General features: G+C 46.8%; 1 protein-coding gene across 1 annotated transcript in view; it reads left to right on the top strand.

Annotated features, from left to right (window-relative positions):
• The window catches only part of traf3 (TNF receptor-associated factor 3), an 86502-nt gene that overhangs the window by 44786 nt on the left and 24265 nt on the right, over positions 1–17451 (top strand). The window contains exons 2-5 of the mRNA XM_078234094.1: positions 13156–13437; positions 14566–14617; positions 14710–14814; positions 15594–15758. Coding sequence (XP_078090220.1) covers positions 13175–13437; positions 14566–14617; positions 14710–14814; positions 15594–15758 — 585 coding nt within the window. The 5' untranslated portion in view covers positions 13156–13174. The remainder of the gene's footprint in view (positions 1–13155; positions 13438–14565; positions 14618–14709; positions 14815–15593; positions 15759–17451) is intronic.

Here is a 17451-nt window from a genome sequence, read left to right as displayed (position 1 = left end):
ACTCCATCCCCTACCTTAAACATTCATTCCCTCTGCTGCCAATGCGTAGTGGCAGCAGTGTGTACCACACACAAGATGCACCACAGCAACTCACCAAGGCTCCTTCAATAGCATCTTTCAAACCCGTGACCTCTACCAAGAAGAAGGGCAGCAGATATCCACATCTTGAGGATTAATTTTTTTAAAAACAAACATCAACTCCACATTTCCCTCCAGGCCACACACCATCCTGACGTGGAAACAATTACTTCACTGTCACTGGGTCAAAATCCTGGAATTCTCTTTCTGACAACACTCTGGGTGTACTTACAGCCAGGCCTGCAGCCTTATTAAAATTTCATTCATTCTTGGGACGTGGGTGTTGCTGGCTAGGACAGTATTTATTGGATTGACATGGTGGCACAGTGGTTAGCACTGTTGCCTCACAGCGCCAGGGACCCAGGTTCGATTCCCCGGCTTGGGTCACTGTCTGTGCGGAGTCTGCATGTTCTCCCTGTGCCTGCGTGGGTTTTCTCCGAGTGCTCCGGTTTCCTCCCATAGTCCAAAAGATGTGCTGGTTAGATGCATTGGCCATGCTAAATTTTCCCTCTGTGTACCCGAGCAGGCGCTGGAGTGTGGCGACTAGGGGATTTTCACAGTAACTTGCATTAACACTGCAATATAGCTACTTGTGACAGTAATGAATAAACTTTATTGTCCGTCCCTAATTGCCTTGAAGAAGATACTGGCGAGTTGCCACCTTTGCGTGTGAAATTAGGTGTGGGTAATAAATACAATGTCCACATCCCATGAAAAAATGAATAAAGATACACTACAAAGCGTTTTCCATGATGAGATGGTAGGAAAGAGTACATTTTGCTTTGCTTTTCCCCTTGTATATTGCACGTGCAAAGGATGTTCTCGGTCATGAGGGCAAGCTGGACCGTAGCTATTTAAATGACAATTGTAATTTTGCCAAAAATGAAACCAGCAGCGCAACACAAGCTGATAATCTTGCCCCTAACTGCAACTCCAAGACACAGTGGCATTCTAACTATACTGCCTATGTAATAACTATACTGCCTATGTAATAACTATACTGTCTATGTAATAACTATACTGTCTATAATTATACTGCCTATATAATAACTATACTGCCTATATTATAACAGCTGATATAACTATGCTGGATTGGCCGTAGTAAATGCAAGGGGGTATGGGGATAGGGCTGGGGGGAGGAGGAGGGCCTGGGTGGGATGCTCTTTTGGAGAGTTAGTGCAGACCTGATAGGTAAATGACACCCTCCTGCACTGTAGGGATTCTATGGTGCTATAATTCTATATTGTTTTTGCTTCTTTTGCCAATTACTTTCAATCTGTGCTATCTCGTTGTCGATCCTTTCACGAGTGGAAGCAGTTTCCTCCTGTCTACTCTGTCCAGGTCCCTCGTGATTTTGAATAGCTCAATCAAATCTCCTCTCAGCTGCCTCTTCTTCCAGCAAAGAGTCCCTATTTCAAGCTACCTTCATACTTGAAATTCCTTATCCCTGGAGCCATTCTCGTGAATATCTTCTGCACTCTTCACATCCTTCCCAAATTGTGGTGTCCGGAACTGTACGCAACATTAATTCTCTCCTATACAAATGATACTAATTGATGCCATCGACACTCAAGTATGCTTTCTAATACCTTTATACTTTATGATACCTTAATATCATAATACTTTTATGGTGCACCATTAAAACTAGGATAGCCCCATCTGCCAAGATTATACTAGGGAGCAAGGAGGGTGAATAGCAAAGAATCTCAGCACCATCAGTATGCCACAACTGGGCAGCCCTGAATGGAAATTTAGGTAAACATACAGGTTTGCTGAGGGCAACTCATGTATATGAAAGTCAGACCATAAACCACCATAGCCTGTAATAGGACTATCACTGAATTGGGTGAATGTATTCTATTAGCAAGCAATTCAATATTTGGAAAGGTAAAGGTAAACGTTTTGGTATCATTCAAGAGATGGTTCGATGTGATGTAGAGGCCTTAGTTTCTGCTTGAAAGGATGAGGTGGATGGATCAAATGGTCCTCTACATCTTACTGTGAGAAGTATTGTATTCATAAAATTTGTTCCATTCATGAACGTTTGTGTTTCATCACCAAGTGATTAGGATCGTAGAATATTATGGTACAAACTGAGTCCGTTTTTGGAAACCATTGGCCTTAGTTATACCTGTCCCATTGCAAAGTGCGATGATTTACACTGAAAACCGCTCGTTTAGACAATTAGCATCACAAAATGCCCCATGGTTCAAAGCCAAACCCAAGCAGGATTAGCATGGCAAGTAAAGAATGTGACCAAAAGCACAGTGATTTTAACTAGGTTTTTATAGGATGGCAAATGATGAAGTGAGGAGGGATTTAGAGAGGTCCTGGAGTGTGGGGCCAAGGTAAGTGAAGGCTCTGCAGTCTGTAGTGAAGGAACCGTGTTAAAGCAGTGTTGGGTTTGGAGAATGTGAACAGGAACATAGGGCTGGAGGAGAGAAAAACCTAAACCTCTGCCACCAATCTCCCTCTGTAACTGCCCATTCGGGCTAAACCAAGCTACTCACAATCATGGTGCGGTATTCAATCCCAAACTCCACTTCCAACCTCATATACTCCTCCTCAACGTGTCCATCCGCCTCCGCCTATAGAATCCGCTAGTGCAGAAGGAGGCCATTCGGCCCATCGAGCCTGCACACCGACCACAATCCCACCCAGGCCCTATCCCCATAACCCCATGCATTTACCCCAGCTAGTCCCCCGTGACACTCAGGGTCAATTTAGCATGGCCAATCCACCTAACCCCTACATCTTTGGACTGTGGGAGGAAACCGGAGCACCCGGATGAAACTCGGGCAGACGCGGGAAGAATGTGCAAACTCCACACAGACAGTCACCCAAGGCCAGAATTGAACCCGGGTCCCTGGCGCTTTAAGGCAGCAGTGCTTGCCACTGTGCCACCGTGCCACCCCAGCTGCTGAATTCATCAGCTGTAACTTCACCTGCAGATTCACCAATGCCAACGTTCGCCTGACCTGCCTTGAACACGCTCGGTTAACTTTAGCTAATCCAAGGGCTGCTATTCCACACAAGTCTCGCCCACTGACCCCTCTCATTCTCACTGATCCTTATTTGCCTTGGTTCCCAGTCCCTCAATGCCTCAAATTTAAAGTTGTCATCTGTATCTTTGAACCTGCCAATCTTTGTCATATTCTCCATCCCTTCATCCATGTCTCACCCCACCATTATTTCTTGTGAATCTTTGTTGTGAGTTTTCTATGGTTTTCTGGACATTAGGCTATGTAATTCCCTCAGTAAGCTGCTTCACCTCTCCTCCTGCCTTTTCATAATCATAGAATGTTTACAGTACAGAAGGAGGCCATTCAGCCCCATCGAGCCTGCACCGACAACAATCCCACCCGGACTCTATTCCCGTAACCCCACATATTTACCCTGCTAATCCCCCTGACACTCAGGGGCAATTAAGCATGGCCAATCAACCTAACCTGCACATCTTTGGAGTGTGGGAGGAAACTGGAGCACCGAGAGGAAACCCACGCTGACACGGGGAGAGCTGACAGTCACCCAAGGCCGGAATCGAACCCGGGTCCCTGGCGCTGTGAGGCAGCAGTGCTAACCCACTGTGCCACTGTGCACCCCAGTTTCTTCAACCACCATAGCCTGGGAATTTCCTGGGAACCCACTGGTCAGCTTTTGGATGCTCCTCTAATATCTCCATCACCCATTGGCTTGGCATCCACTTCCTGATGCCACCTCTGTAAAACAACTTGGGATGCTTTTTTTTTTCAAAGGTGCTATATAAATGCAAATTATTGACAATGGTTTGTCTGTTGCACTTTTTATTTTTCCATTTGTCATGCTGATGCTAACGCTGCTTCTGGAGATAAATTATGCTGATAAAACTCATTTGTCGGTGGGATTTTCTGCCACCCCCAATCTCTGTCTTGACCCACTCCCCACCCTGAGCAGATTTTCCAGAGGCGGTTTGCCCTTGGCTACCGACGGGGTCTTCCAGTCCCACCCATGTATACGGTGTTTTGCCTGGCTCGCCTGTCCTGCCGCTGGGGAGCCCGCCGCAGGGGAGGGTAGCTGACGGCGGGACTGGATGATTCTGCGGGCGGCAAGGGTTGGAAAATCCCGCCGGTAGTTTTTGTTTCCAGTAAGTATGGCCCTGTCAAATCATGGTGATGTTCCCAGACTCTGCACGGACATTTTCCTGCTTGCACGATGAAATTCTCAGAAGTTAATGAGTTGTTCCTGGGCTGGATCAGTGGTTGGGTGTACGTGTATCTGTTACTGAGGTGTATGAAACTGAAGTTCCAATAGTGAAAGTACCTGAGCCGGTTACAGGAAAGCAGGAATAGCTTGATCTGGTTCCCAGTTGGGATTCCCCGAGTCCGGTATGTATCAATACAGGAGCAGACAAATATAATTTAAATAGAACAGGAACTAGCTTGTCTGGAATATTTTTAAGCATTCAATAGGTACAAGTAATTGGTTGATTTCATAGAAATTATAGAAACCCTACAGTGCAGAAAGAGGCTATTTGGCCCATCGAGTCCGCACTGACCACAATCCCACCCAGGCCCCACCCCATATCCCTACATATTTACCCATATTAATCCCTCTAACCTACACATCTCAGGACACTAAGGGACAATTTTTTTAGCATGGCCAATCGACCTAACCCGCACATCTTTGGACCCCAGTTTCTCAATCAGAAACATGCTTTATAGACGACTGATTCCGGGAATTATAAAGTGGAAGTGTACATATGGAACACATCGGGGGGAGGAGGTTTCCCTTCCCGCCCACCACGGGAATTGTAGTGGGCGGGGGGGGGGGGGGGGGGGGGGGGGGTGGGCTGAGCAGACCATGCAAAGGTTTGGTGACCCCAAGGGGAGGGGGGAGGGATTTTCCAATTGTGGGGCGAGCGTGGCTGGAATATCCCGCCAATGCTTGAGGGGAGTGCATCCCCCAAAGGATGCGGGGAAGTGGCATCCCCCAAGTTGCCAGTGGTGGTACTGTGGGGATGGAGAGATTGAAGGTGGGAGATTGTGTGGACACATCCCCCGGAACATATCCAAATAGAGTTGGCAGCTCTGCCGTCCACTGATGCGAATGATGCAGTGACCAGTCAGAACTTTTGGCTGATGTGCCAATGTTTCGGGGGGAGGGCGGGGATGTTTCTATGATCCTCCACTGGGCATGAATTCGGCAGGGGTGGTGGGGAGGCAACCATGTAAAATATGAGAGGTCCACAGTCCGCCCACCACTTTCCCACCCATTCCTGAACTGTTCCCCACAATGCAGTAAGTGGGCAGGCGCCAAAACCAACAGTCTGCCTGGCATTTTTAGATAATTCACGATCAATTGAGCTAATTACCAATGTAATTGAGCAGGATATTACTCTGCCTACGCTATAGTACGGTTGGATTGGGCAGGCCTTTTTTTTTTGAGCCCAAGGTTTAAGAAAATAGGATGAAGGGGGGACAGATTAACATGGCGCTGAGAGTACCCTGTGCACATCAGGAGTGTTCTCCTCCCCCCCGCCCCCCCACCTCCCTCCCCACCACTTCATCCCCTTTTGCTTGCCTTCTCAAATCTGCATCCTCCCTCTCTCCTTGCTGGCTGCTTGATTCCCTCCCCCCACCCCCAAAAAGGCTTGGCCTGGGCCCTAGCATCCATTACCACCACTTGTGGGTTGCTGGCATCTCTGGCAGTGGCCATGTCTGAGGTCTGTCATTGCTGGGACTAATTGGCCAATAGCTCTCTAGGGCAGGATTTCTTTCTCTCTCTCTCTCCACCACCCCCAAACTGAGGGGTGGAAGTCCCACTCTCTCCTCGTTTAGCCTTCTGACACCACACTATGGCAGAGTGGCAGGGTTTTTTTTTTCCAGGTGCATGGGCTGCCGCTGTCTTTCCTTCTGTTGAGGAGGGGACAGGGCAAAGAATCTGCCCCCCTCTCCTCCTTATCAAATCCAGCCTTCCATTACACTGAGCCAGAATTTAGTGTGATGCCACCCTGTATAAACTTCGGACAGTAAAGGTATCAGAGCAACCCAAGGACAATTATCTTTATGTTCATTCACAGGAAACTTCTTGTAGTAGCCACTCTATAGTGTTAGCATTATATTTTAGTCTTCAGTTTTTATACTTTGCATTTTAAATGACCTTATTCATAGAAATCATAGAATCATAGAAACCCTACAGTGCAGAAGGAGGCCATTCAGCCCATCGAGTCTGCACCGACCACAATCCCACCCAGGCCCTACCCCCACATATTTACCCGCTAATCCCTCTAACCTACGCATTTTAGGATTCTAAGGGGCAATTTTTAACCTGGCCAATCAACCTAACCCGCACATCTTTGGACTGTGGGAGGAAACCGGAGCACCCGGAGGAAACCCACGCAGACACGAGGAGAATGTGCAAACTCCACACAGACAGTGACCCGAGCTGGGAATCGAACCCGGGACCCTGGAGCTGCGAAGCAGCAGTGCTAACCACTGTGCTACCGTGCCGCCCAATTATGAACTCTTTTCACCATTTTTGTCTTAATCCTGTTACGAAGGTCCTACCAAGAAATCAGAAAGAGCAATAGATAAATGATTATTTTTGCTCAAGTATTTTAGTGATGGATTTGCCAGTTTAGCTATTAGGCTGAATGAACAGCTGATTCTGAGAATCTGGCATCATCTGTGGAGAGAGAAACACAGTTTCGAGGAACCCTTATGCAGAAGGGTTACATGGACTCAAAACTTTAAATCTGTTTCTCTCTCCACAGATGCTGCCAGACCTGCTGAGTTTATCCAGCATTTTCTGTTTTTACTTCAGATTTTTCGCATCCACCGTAGTTTTCTTTGGACAATTGAGAGGTGGGTCAAAATCAAACCTATTAAGATGGCGCTGGAACGAAGTGAGTTCTTGCAAGCTGTCCCCAGCTTACCCTTTAATTCTATCCTTTACGTTTATGCTTTTAAAACACATACTCCAATTTGTTCAAACTCCTCCCTCCCTTCTCCCCAATGTACTCTATGAACGGTATGCTTTGTCTATATAGCTCGCAAGATACAATACCTTTCACTGCATCCCAATGCATGTGACAATAATAAATCAAATCCAGAATCGAGCGAATTGTTCCTTTACAGGATGGAACTACAGCCAGGTGAGCAAGTGAAAAGCATATGGAAAGTATTCTTTCTTTAGAAAGGAAAGATTATATTAACAATGACACAACACCTGCCAAGAGTTTTATAGCCGATTAGGTACTTATGAAGTGGAATTATTGTTGGAAATTCAGCAATCAATTTGCAATGCAACAGCAATGTTGTAATACGCCGCCTGTTTTCATAGAATCCCTACAGTGCAGAAGGAGGCCATTCGGCCCATTGAGTCTGCACTGACAACAATCCCACCCAGGCCCTATCCCCGTAACCCCATATATTTACCCTGCTAATCCCCCTGACACTAAGAGGCAATCGAGCATGGCCAATCCACCTAACCTGCACATCCTTGGATTGTGGGAGGCACCCGGAGGAAACCCCACGTAGACACGGGGCGAATGTGCAATCTCCACACAGTCACCCGAGGTTGGAATTGAACCAGGGTCCCTGGCGCTGTGAGGCAGCAGTGCTAACCACTGTGCTACTGTGCTGGCGTTGGACTTATGCGTTGGACTTGTGCCACTGTGCTGCCCAGTGATGTTAGTTGAGGAATAGGTATTAACGAGGTCACCCAGGAGAGCTACCAGGCTCCTCTTTGAATAGTGCCCTGGGATCTTTAATGTCCTCCTGAGAGAGCAGCTGGGAGATCAGTTGGCACCTCTGACAATGCAGCACTCTCAATACTGCACTAAGAGGTTGCTTTACACGACACACTCGTGAAGCCCTTAAAGATTACATTTAAAATTATCTATTATTCTGTGCCGAATAGGTTAAAAAGCCAGAAGTGTTTGTCACTATTATCCAGTTCAGCATCTGTCAGTTCAGTAGTTTTTAAAAATTTGTAAAAACGAAAAAAATCTATCAGAATAACTTCTGCATTTACTGGAAAGGTTACAGAACTGATGATGTGTCAACGTCTCCTGGGATGGTAAGTTCTGAACTACCTCAGCAAGTGCGAAAAGAGCACTCCGAGGGATTTTCCCTTTCTTCCTCTCTTCCTTCCCCGTCCAAACCCTTCCTTCTCGAGACTTTCATGTTCATGAAGTCTAAATCAATGCAGCCGATAACAATAATGCACGCTTATATTTCCTTCCATTTGTTTTTTCCGTTTTTCTTTCCCCAGTTTGTCCATTCTCCTCTGAAGTGACTGTGTGACTGGTTCAGTGCAATTCCATGCAAAGCCTTTGATTCATGTGGTTATCGCTCATGTATGAGTCAGGACAAAGGAGTCTGGCATGGGCTTCATCACAAGCGTGCCTGTTTCTCCTCTCAAACATGTAGCCACACAGATTGCACCAGCAATCACAGAACAGAGAAACACTAACTACTTACCCTCCTTACCGCCCCCCCTTCCTTACCCCCCCCTCCCCCCCTTACCGCCCTCCCCCTCCTTATCGCCCCCCCTCCTTGCCACCCTCCCCCCCCCCCCTCCTTACTGCCCTCCGCCCACCCTCCTTACCGCCCTCCCCCCCCCTCCTTACCGCCCTCCCCCCCCCTCCTTACCGCCCCCCCCCTTACCGCCCCCCCCTCCTTACCACCCCCCCCTCCTTACTGCCCTCCCCCCCCTCCTTACCACCCTCCTCCCCCCTCCTTACCGCCCTCCCCCTCCTTACCGCCCCCCCCCCCCCGTACCGCCCTCCCTCCCCCCCATTACCGCCCTCCCCCCCCTTACCGCCCTCTTTCCCCCCCCCCTTACCGCCCTCTTTCCCCCCCCCTTACCGCCCTCTTTCCCCCCCCCTTACCGCCCTCTTTCCCCCCCCCTTACCGCCCTCTTTCCCCCCCCCTTACCGCCCTCTTTCCCCCCCCCTTACCGCCCTCTTTCCCCCCCCCTTACCGCCCTCTTTCCCCCCCCCTTACCGCCCTCTTTCCCCCCCCCTTACCGCCCTCTTCCCCCCCCCTTACCGCCCTCTTCCCCCCCCCCTTACCGCCCTCTCCCCCCCCCTTACCGCCCTCCCCCCCTCCTTACTGCCCTCCCCCCCCCCCCTTACCGCCCTCCCGCCCCCCGTACCGCCCTCCCCCCACCCCGTACCGCTCCCCCCCCTGTACCGCCCTCCCCCCCCCCCCCATACCGCCCCCCCCTTACCGCCCTCCCCCCCCTTACCCCCCTCCCCCCCCTTACCGCCCTCCCCCCCCCCCCCTTACCGCCCTCCCCCCCCCCCCCTTACCGCCCTCCCCCCCCCCCCTCCTTACCGCCCCCCCCCCTCTCCTTTCCTCCCCCCCCCCCGCCCCCATTCCCCAATCTGGTAGTGCTGAGGTTATTTGTAGCTTCCACTGCTGTGTTGACTGAGTTTGATTAATGTTATACCAGTTGATCTCAAGGTCTTCCTGGTCTCCATGGCTTGCTCTCACACCAATGATGCGCCAAGCAACTGAATCATTGGGATTGGCAGTGTTCTTTGTGCCAGGCTCCATGCTCATGCTTGCTCAAGGGTAGGAAGTGCCATGTTCTTTCTGTCTAGCTCCACCAGAGGATATAGGTGTAGCAGAACTCATTGCTACAGTTCAGAGCAAGCATCTGAATTGAGCAGGACATTAGCGGTTAGCATGTACAGAGTCCCTGTTCAGAGTTGCGTTTACTGTGTCCTTAGCAGGAATGATGTATGGAAAAGTAACTTAGGAAAATCCACAGGTTTGAGGGAAAATTGAGTCTGCAGGAAGACATGCTCAGTTGCTTTGTCCACGTGATGATGTGCAGCCAAAGCATGATTGACAAGCCAGGAAAAGTCAGAGATGTAAATAAATGGCATTAATTCCAGAGCACTGACTAATTGGGCAATAGTAAATGTGTACAATTGATCATGTGCTTCTGCTCTCTATTTTGTAACCTTGATGTACAATTATGTTAGCTACAAGTGTGATATGTGTAAGTAGCAGAAAGGATTACAGGGTGTGCTATTGGAGTATCACGGTAATTTTGTTTTGCAATAGGGTTTATTTTGGGATCTGGGACTTTCCTCTTGCATCTTTTATCGAGTCCTGGTATTTAACTTTGTGGAAATCCAGAAAGGCATCCTGCCAATGAGTGCTGTGTGTTTACTGGATTTTGGACGCGATACAAGTTCTTTGGTCAGCAAGACTGAAGGAGCCGAGAGTAAAAGACATATCCGTCTGATCGGGAGATATGTACAAATAGAAGACAGAAATGCAGTGAAGTTACAGACTCTTCAGAAAATGGAAAACTTGTATAATTATTCTAGTTCTTTGCTGAAAGAATTTTGCAGTAGAACAGAGGAATTGTGCGTTTGTTCACTTGTACGAGATTCTTTTTCAGATGCATAGATACCACGTGTCACTTGGAAATTGCAGGAGAAGCCTTTGTGGTTTTGAGGGTTTTCTGTTGAAGTTCTCTTGAGTTGGATGGATAACGGAATGATTTGGAAACTATTCTTTCACCGGTCAGACCTGAATTCAAATCCTTGGAAATTAAGTAAAGGAATAACATTCTTAATTCTCCAGTGTTGAACTGAAACAATCATTATCTCAGTTGCGTTACACTTAAATGATTAATACAGACTTGAAAATATTAGTCTTATACATTTGCCAGGCACCATTTATTAAAATGTAATTGGAATCCAGGTGGGTTGAGGTCATGTTTTCATTGCTGTTGGCCAGTTTGTCTGTAAAACTGTGGATTTTCTTTTTCTCTCCCAGTGGGTTTAAGGATGGTGGGGGGGGCATGTAAAATCCAGTGGCTTTTAGTCCACTTGCTCCCAACCTGTCTGAAATTTTACAGGGTTGGGGGTGAGGAGTGGGGGAGCGTTGGCTGGCCCAACCACCCCAAGTCTATTGGCAGAATGTTAAACTGCATGCTTCTGGTCTGACTGAGTTAATGTATTAGCATTTTATCTTCAACATGGATGGGACTAAGTCCAATGTGGAGTGTTCCCTGCTGCAGAGACTGAGAGGCAACCACGCTATATCTTCTGGCCCCAAGCTCATTAATTATGCAACCGGATGTTTTGTGGTGTGGCAGGCATGATGGCTACATATTCCACCATCACATCTGGGCACCATATTGAAAAAGCACCCAAACATCACTGGTCCACGATTGAAGATAGAGGATGGATCTCTGAGGTTGAAAGATGGATCATTGCATCTGGAATTATGTCTTTGAATGCAGATGCCCCCCCCCCTCCCCCCCCACCTCCTGAATCACTGCTGTGGTGTTCCAGGGTCCATGATTGCTGGTGGCTTCCATCCCAAGCTCTGGTTGCAGCCCCAGACATTGTTCAGCTGAGTCCTGACATCTGCAACACTGCATGCTTTAGGCCGGTGTTTTCCTGCTGGCATCATAGAGAATTGGGCACCAGTGGACCTATTGAACTGGGTCTTCATCCCATTAGCAAGATGCAAGGCAGCTTCCTGCCAGCGGGTTTCCTGATCCGCCATGGTAGGCACCAATGGAAGATCCCATGGGAACTTCATGCCGGCATGAACCCGACTCTTGCAATTGTGCCAAATTCTTTCCCGTCCCTCCCTGGTGAGGGCTTGGAAGAATTCCACCCAAAATGCTTACCTTTGCCTATAGTACATATAATATATAGAGCTGTTATAGAATGTTGATCTATCACTAACTTACTTCAACTGGCTTGCTGTTTCTTATTCTAGAGTGGGGTCTACACTATCATTGCTATGAAGGACTCTGGATTAATTTATTGCACCATTTATTTTGGAATTTTCTTTCCCTTGCTTTGTGACAGGAGACTTGGATATTTGTGCACGTTTTGATGCAGGAGAGGGGTCGAGCTCAGAAATAATACCCTTTGGAAAGTTTAATGTGGTGAAATGGGACTGAATTAGATCCAAATTCAAATCTAGATCGATGGAATATGAATCTCCTTCCTTTAGAATAGAATAGAATAGAATAGAAACCCTACAGTGCAGAAGGAGGCCATTCGGCCCATCGAGTCAGCACCGACCACAATCCCACCCAGGCCCTACCCCCACATATTTACCCGCTAATCCCTCTAACCAACACATCTCAGGGGTAATTTAGCTCCTCGAAAGGTTTCGTATGAATTGAGTTTGACCAGAGTCAACCCAATTTCCCTGTAGATATGGACACAAGTTCAAATAACTCATAAATTGGCCCTGAGGAGGATGCAAGAATTGATGATTTGGAAAATAGAAATTGCTTTGTCCTTTTTCCCTCGCCCTGTAGACATTCTGTTGGAGTTAGGTTGTGAATCCAGTGCCATTTTTGTCCAATGATGCAATTGGGTGCATTCTGTGGGCCTGTACGATTGAAGCTGGTGTACGGTTTGATATACCATTTATTGTGGGCTGAATTTGTGCTGAGCTGTGATTCCACAGTACCTCACCTTGGGAGGATGTTGAGCACCAGCCTAGTTAGTGTTAACCAAATCTGATCATGGCCAAATTCAACATCTGTATGTCTATATTTTCCCACGGGGGTCAATGTGCAGTGAGCAGGATGGGGACCCCTGGTTAAGTTTTCCCCTTTCTGTCCCAAGGGTACTGAGGGTAATTTCACTACCCACGATCTTGCTAAGAACAGCCAAATGAAGCTGAGAACTTGGTTTTTTTTCCCTTCGCTTTCATTTTGCTCACTGCTGAACTGTCCCCTCCAATGTAGAGGGTGGGCTGAGTGATTCTTCACAGGCCGCTTCCCTGCAACAAACTGGGAAGGAGTACAAAATCAGTGTTTACCTTTATTCCATATCCCTGGAGAAAATGATAAATTACTCTTCTAATCCTCTCCCTATAATAGGGAGCAGAGAGTCTCCCTTAATTGTATCAAACTAACCTAAATGAGAGACAATCATAACTCTGACTTGATCCTGTCACCTTACTTGTCCACTAAACCACCTGAGCTAAGGGCTACCCAAAGGGGTGTATGTAACTCAGTAAGGTGCGGCGTCAGTTTATGCAATGCAGTGGGAGAGGTGGCCAATGAAGCTCCGTACTAAAAGCTGCTCCTCTACAGATTTGGACGGCCGTAGGCCATGGCAACAGCAAAAAACATAGAGTCATCAGCCCCGCCGCTTTCGCTGGAGTCCCTGGTGCAGCAGGCGAATGTGGCGCACCTTCCAAATAGCAAGCTGTCATCTCTAAGCATTGAGCCAGAGGATGGGGGCTTCAAGGAAAGGTTTCTGCTGAAGCTGGAAAACAAGTACAAGTGTGAACATTGTCGTCTTGCCCTCTGCAATCCCAAACAAACCGCCTGTGGCCACCGGTTCTGTGAGAGCTGTGTTCGGAAAATTCTTGGGTAAGAGACCACTGATTAGAAATTCCGATGTATAATCTTGGATAAACTATCCTTCAGATATTGTAATTATTGTTTGTTTGCTGCATTGCCCAGCTTGGCGTTTAAAAGGGAAACAATCATTCTTGGGCTCATTTTAACTGAACAAGTTACTCGTCGTTACTTTGAAAGCTATTATCTGTGCTGTAGTGAGATCAGAATGTCGGATTGAATAAGAAATGTCTTCAAATATTAAATTATTGATCGTTGTCTCATGCTTCAGAAGTAACAGTGGCAACACAACTTCACTGGGAATTGTCACCATATAAAATTTAACTGAGTTTGGGTCAGTATTGTGCCAACAACTGGAAAATCACAAGACCCAGAGGCTGTTGGGGAAAAATGTCATTTGGAACAAAATAATGAGAGGAATTTTCTGGCCATTAACACTCCACCACCACTGCAAGCAAGGACAGCAAATTTGGCGCTCAGGAGGAGGCCATTCGGCCCATTGAGTCTGCACCGACCACAATCCCAGCCAGGCCCTATCCCCGTCACCCCACACATTTATCCCACTAATCCCTCTAATCTATGCATCCCAGGACACTAAGGGACAATTTAGCATAGCCAATCAACCTGATCCGCACATCTTTGGAGCGTGGAAGGTAATCGGAGCACCCGGAGGAAACCCCCGCAGACATGAGGAGAGTGTGCAAACTCCGGACAGACAGTGACCTAAGCCGGGAATCGAACCCAGATCCCTAGAGCTGTGAGACAGCAGTGCTAACCACTGTGCCGCCCCAGTGCCACCCCTTGGAGATCATATTACGAGTGCTGTTTATGTGAATAGATATCTGTTTTGAAGTATATAATTTAAACAAATGACCATCAAAGATGAGAGACTGTGATCTAGAGTCTATGGGGATGGATGGATTCTAAATCCAAGGGATGATGGCATTAGTAATGAACATATGGATGTATTGCCCAAGCAATTCCCCACAATGCTTTTTAGATGCAGTTTAGAAACCAGAGATTTCTGGTAATATAACTTGAGAACTAAAAGGGAAATATGTCTTTTTAAATAACTGAATTATTTCTGTACCATTAGGATTTACATTATTGTGATTGTATTTATTTGTTTTATGTTTTTAGGAGTCCGAAACCAGTTTGCCCAGTTGACAATGAGCCATTATTTGAGAATACGGTAGGCAACCAACTGTACAGTACAATAGCCTTTAAGTTTGCTTTTAATACTTAATCTAGACTAACTTGACATGGCTTTCATTTGTTTTAAAGGTCTTCAAGGACATGTGCTGTAAAAAGGAGGTTCTTGCACTTCAAGTCTACTGTAGGAATGAGTTAAATGGCTGCAAGAAACAGCTACCTCTCGGAAAGCTTGAGGTAAATGATATGATCCAACATCTTAACTGAAGCGTATTCAGAAAGTTATTTTGATGCATTTTTAGATAAGTGGACTAGAGGATTATGATTTAATATGGGGAGTTTGATCTGGTCTCTTATTAATGCTTACGTTATGTATCATTTGAATGTATACAAAAGTTTTAATATTAGGACATTATGGCATAACTGGGCTGTTACCGATTTTAATACGCAGATTTTATTTTGAGAATTTTTAATTAACAATCAAAAAAACATTTACCAGCCTCAGTGACTGGATAACTGTTGGCCCCGTGTTTATTGGTGAGTTTTATAAATATTCCTTCATAGGGTATGGGCAAGACCAGCGTTTAATGTCTGTCCCTAAATACCCTTGAGAAGGTGGCGGTGAGTCGCCTTCTTGAATAAAACGGAATGCCTTGCAAGGTCATTTCAGAGGATAGTTAAGAGTTACCCACACGCTATGGGCCTGGAGTCACGTATTGGCCAGACTGGGTAAGGACAGCAGATTTCCTTCCCTAAAGGACACAGTGATTTCAACTGTCCAGTTTTTTTCATGGTCACCATTACTGATCGTACGCTTCAATTCCAGAGCTATTTAATTGACTAAGTTTAGGTTTTCCAGCTAGTCCAGATCATTAGTCAAGACCTCTGGTTTTACTAGTCCAGTAACCTCTACCCTACTGTATCCCCAGCAGTCAAAACCATGCCACATTTGAACATTATCTGGATGGAAAAATCTCATGTCAATATTTATTTTCTTGTTTTGTCTCTTCACAAAGGGTCACCTACTTGAATGTCCTTATCAGGAGGTCCGGTGTGCACGCAGGGGCTGCACGGAAATGGTGCAAAGGAAAGATTTAGCCGATCATTTAAATTCAAGCTGTAAATATCGGGAGCAAACCTGTAAATACTGCAGGAATCACATCACTATTGCAGAGTTAAAAGTAAGAGACTTTGGAATAAGTACATGCTCTTCTGTTCTCTTTCTCACCTATCATTAGCGCTGTTTGTTGCCATGTTTATAATATGTCACTTTTACCTTTCAAGTTTATTGAAGGGAGAATCAGAATTATAGAGTCATAGAGGTTTACAGCATGGAAACAGGCCCTTCGGCCCAACTTGTCCACGCCGCCCATTTTTTGTTTCTAAACCCCTAAGATAATCCCAATTGTGCTCCAATTCAGTGTTATTGTGGCAAACTCGGTGCTGTGTTCTTAACCACCTTTGTGGCTGCTGCCAAGCTATGTATGTTCTTGGCTGTTCTTTCAGCTTTTTAAGTGCTGGTTGAGGAACAAGTCTTCTACGCAGGTAGGATGAGTGTTCCTCCGATGGTGCTCAAACTAGTCACTGTGTTACCTCGTAAACTGTCCTCGGACATTTAATTAAAGTAGCGACAAAATGCAAATATTTGTTGAGCCCAAAACTCCTGTCATGAGTTAACTGTAAGGAGGCTAAGGAAATTTGGCATGTCCGCTACGGCTCTCACCAATTTTTACAGATGCACCATTGAAAGCATCCTTTTAATACATTCCATTCAAAAGTCTGATGTCCCCCCTGCCCAGATGCATCACAGCTTGGTATGGCTCCTGCTCTGTCCAGGACCGTGAGAAACTCCAAAGGATCGTGAATGAAGCTCAGTCCACCATGCAAAACAGCCTCCCGTCCACTGACTCTGTCCACACTTCCCACTGCCTCAGAAAAGCAGCCAGCATAATCAAGGGCCCCAGACATACTCTTTCCCGCCTTCTTCCATTGGGAAAAAGATACAAAGGTCTGAGAACACGTATCAACTGACTCGAGTACAGCTTCGTCTCTGCTGCCATCAGACTTTTGAATGGACCTACCATATATTAAGCTGATCTTTCTCTATACCCTAGTTATGACTGTAATACTATATTCTGCACCCTCTCCTTTCCTTCTCCCCTATGTACTTTATGAACGGTATGCTTTGTTTGTGTAGCATGCGTCGGTTAGAGGCACGGACAGGCGATTCTGTGGGTGCGAACGGGACTCCAGGATGGTAGTCTGCCTACCGGGTGCTGGGGTAATGGATGTCTCCAAGCGGATGGGAGGCATCTTAAAAGGGGAAGATAAAGAAACGGATGTCATTGTACACATTGGTGCAAATGATGTAGATAGGAAGAGCAGGGGGATCCTACGAGAGCAATTCAGGGAGTTGGGAAATAGACTAAAAAGTAGGGCCTCCAGGGTGGCCATCTCTGGGCTGCTCCCAATGCCTCGTGCCAGTGAGGCTAAGAATAGGGAGTTAGTACAATTGAATGCTTGGCTGAAGGACTGGTCCAGGAGGGAGGGCTTCATTTTCCTAGATCAATGGGAAGTTTTCAGGAGAGGATGGCACCTGTACAAGAAGGATGGGTCACAACTAAGTTGGAAGGGCACGAATATCCTGGCTGGGAGTTTTGCTAGTGCAGTTCGGGGGGGTTTAAACTAGTATGGCAGGGGGGTGGGGATCAAAATATTAGGTCTACAAGTGTAGAGGCTGGGGATGAGCTTGGGGCTGGGACAAGGCTGGCAAAGAAGAAGAGCACTCTGGGGGAGGATGACCTCACTGGGCCTGGAGGTCTGGAGTGCTTATACTTCAATGCAAGGAGCGGAGCAGGTAAGACAGACGAACTT

Source organism: Mustelus asterias, chromosome 18 (genome assembly GCF_964213995.1).
Source record: "Mustelus asterias chromosome 18, sMusAst1.hap1.1, whole genome shotgun sequence".
Lineage (NCBI taxonomy): Eukaryota > Metazoa > Chordata > Chondrichthyes > Carcharhiniformes > Triakidae > Mustelus > Mustelus asterias.
The sequence above is the reverse complement of the archived record's forward strand: the minus strand, read 5'-3'. Positions and strand labels throughout refer to the sequence as shown.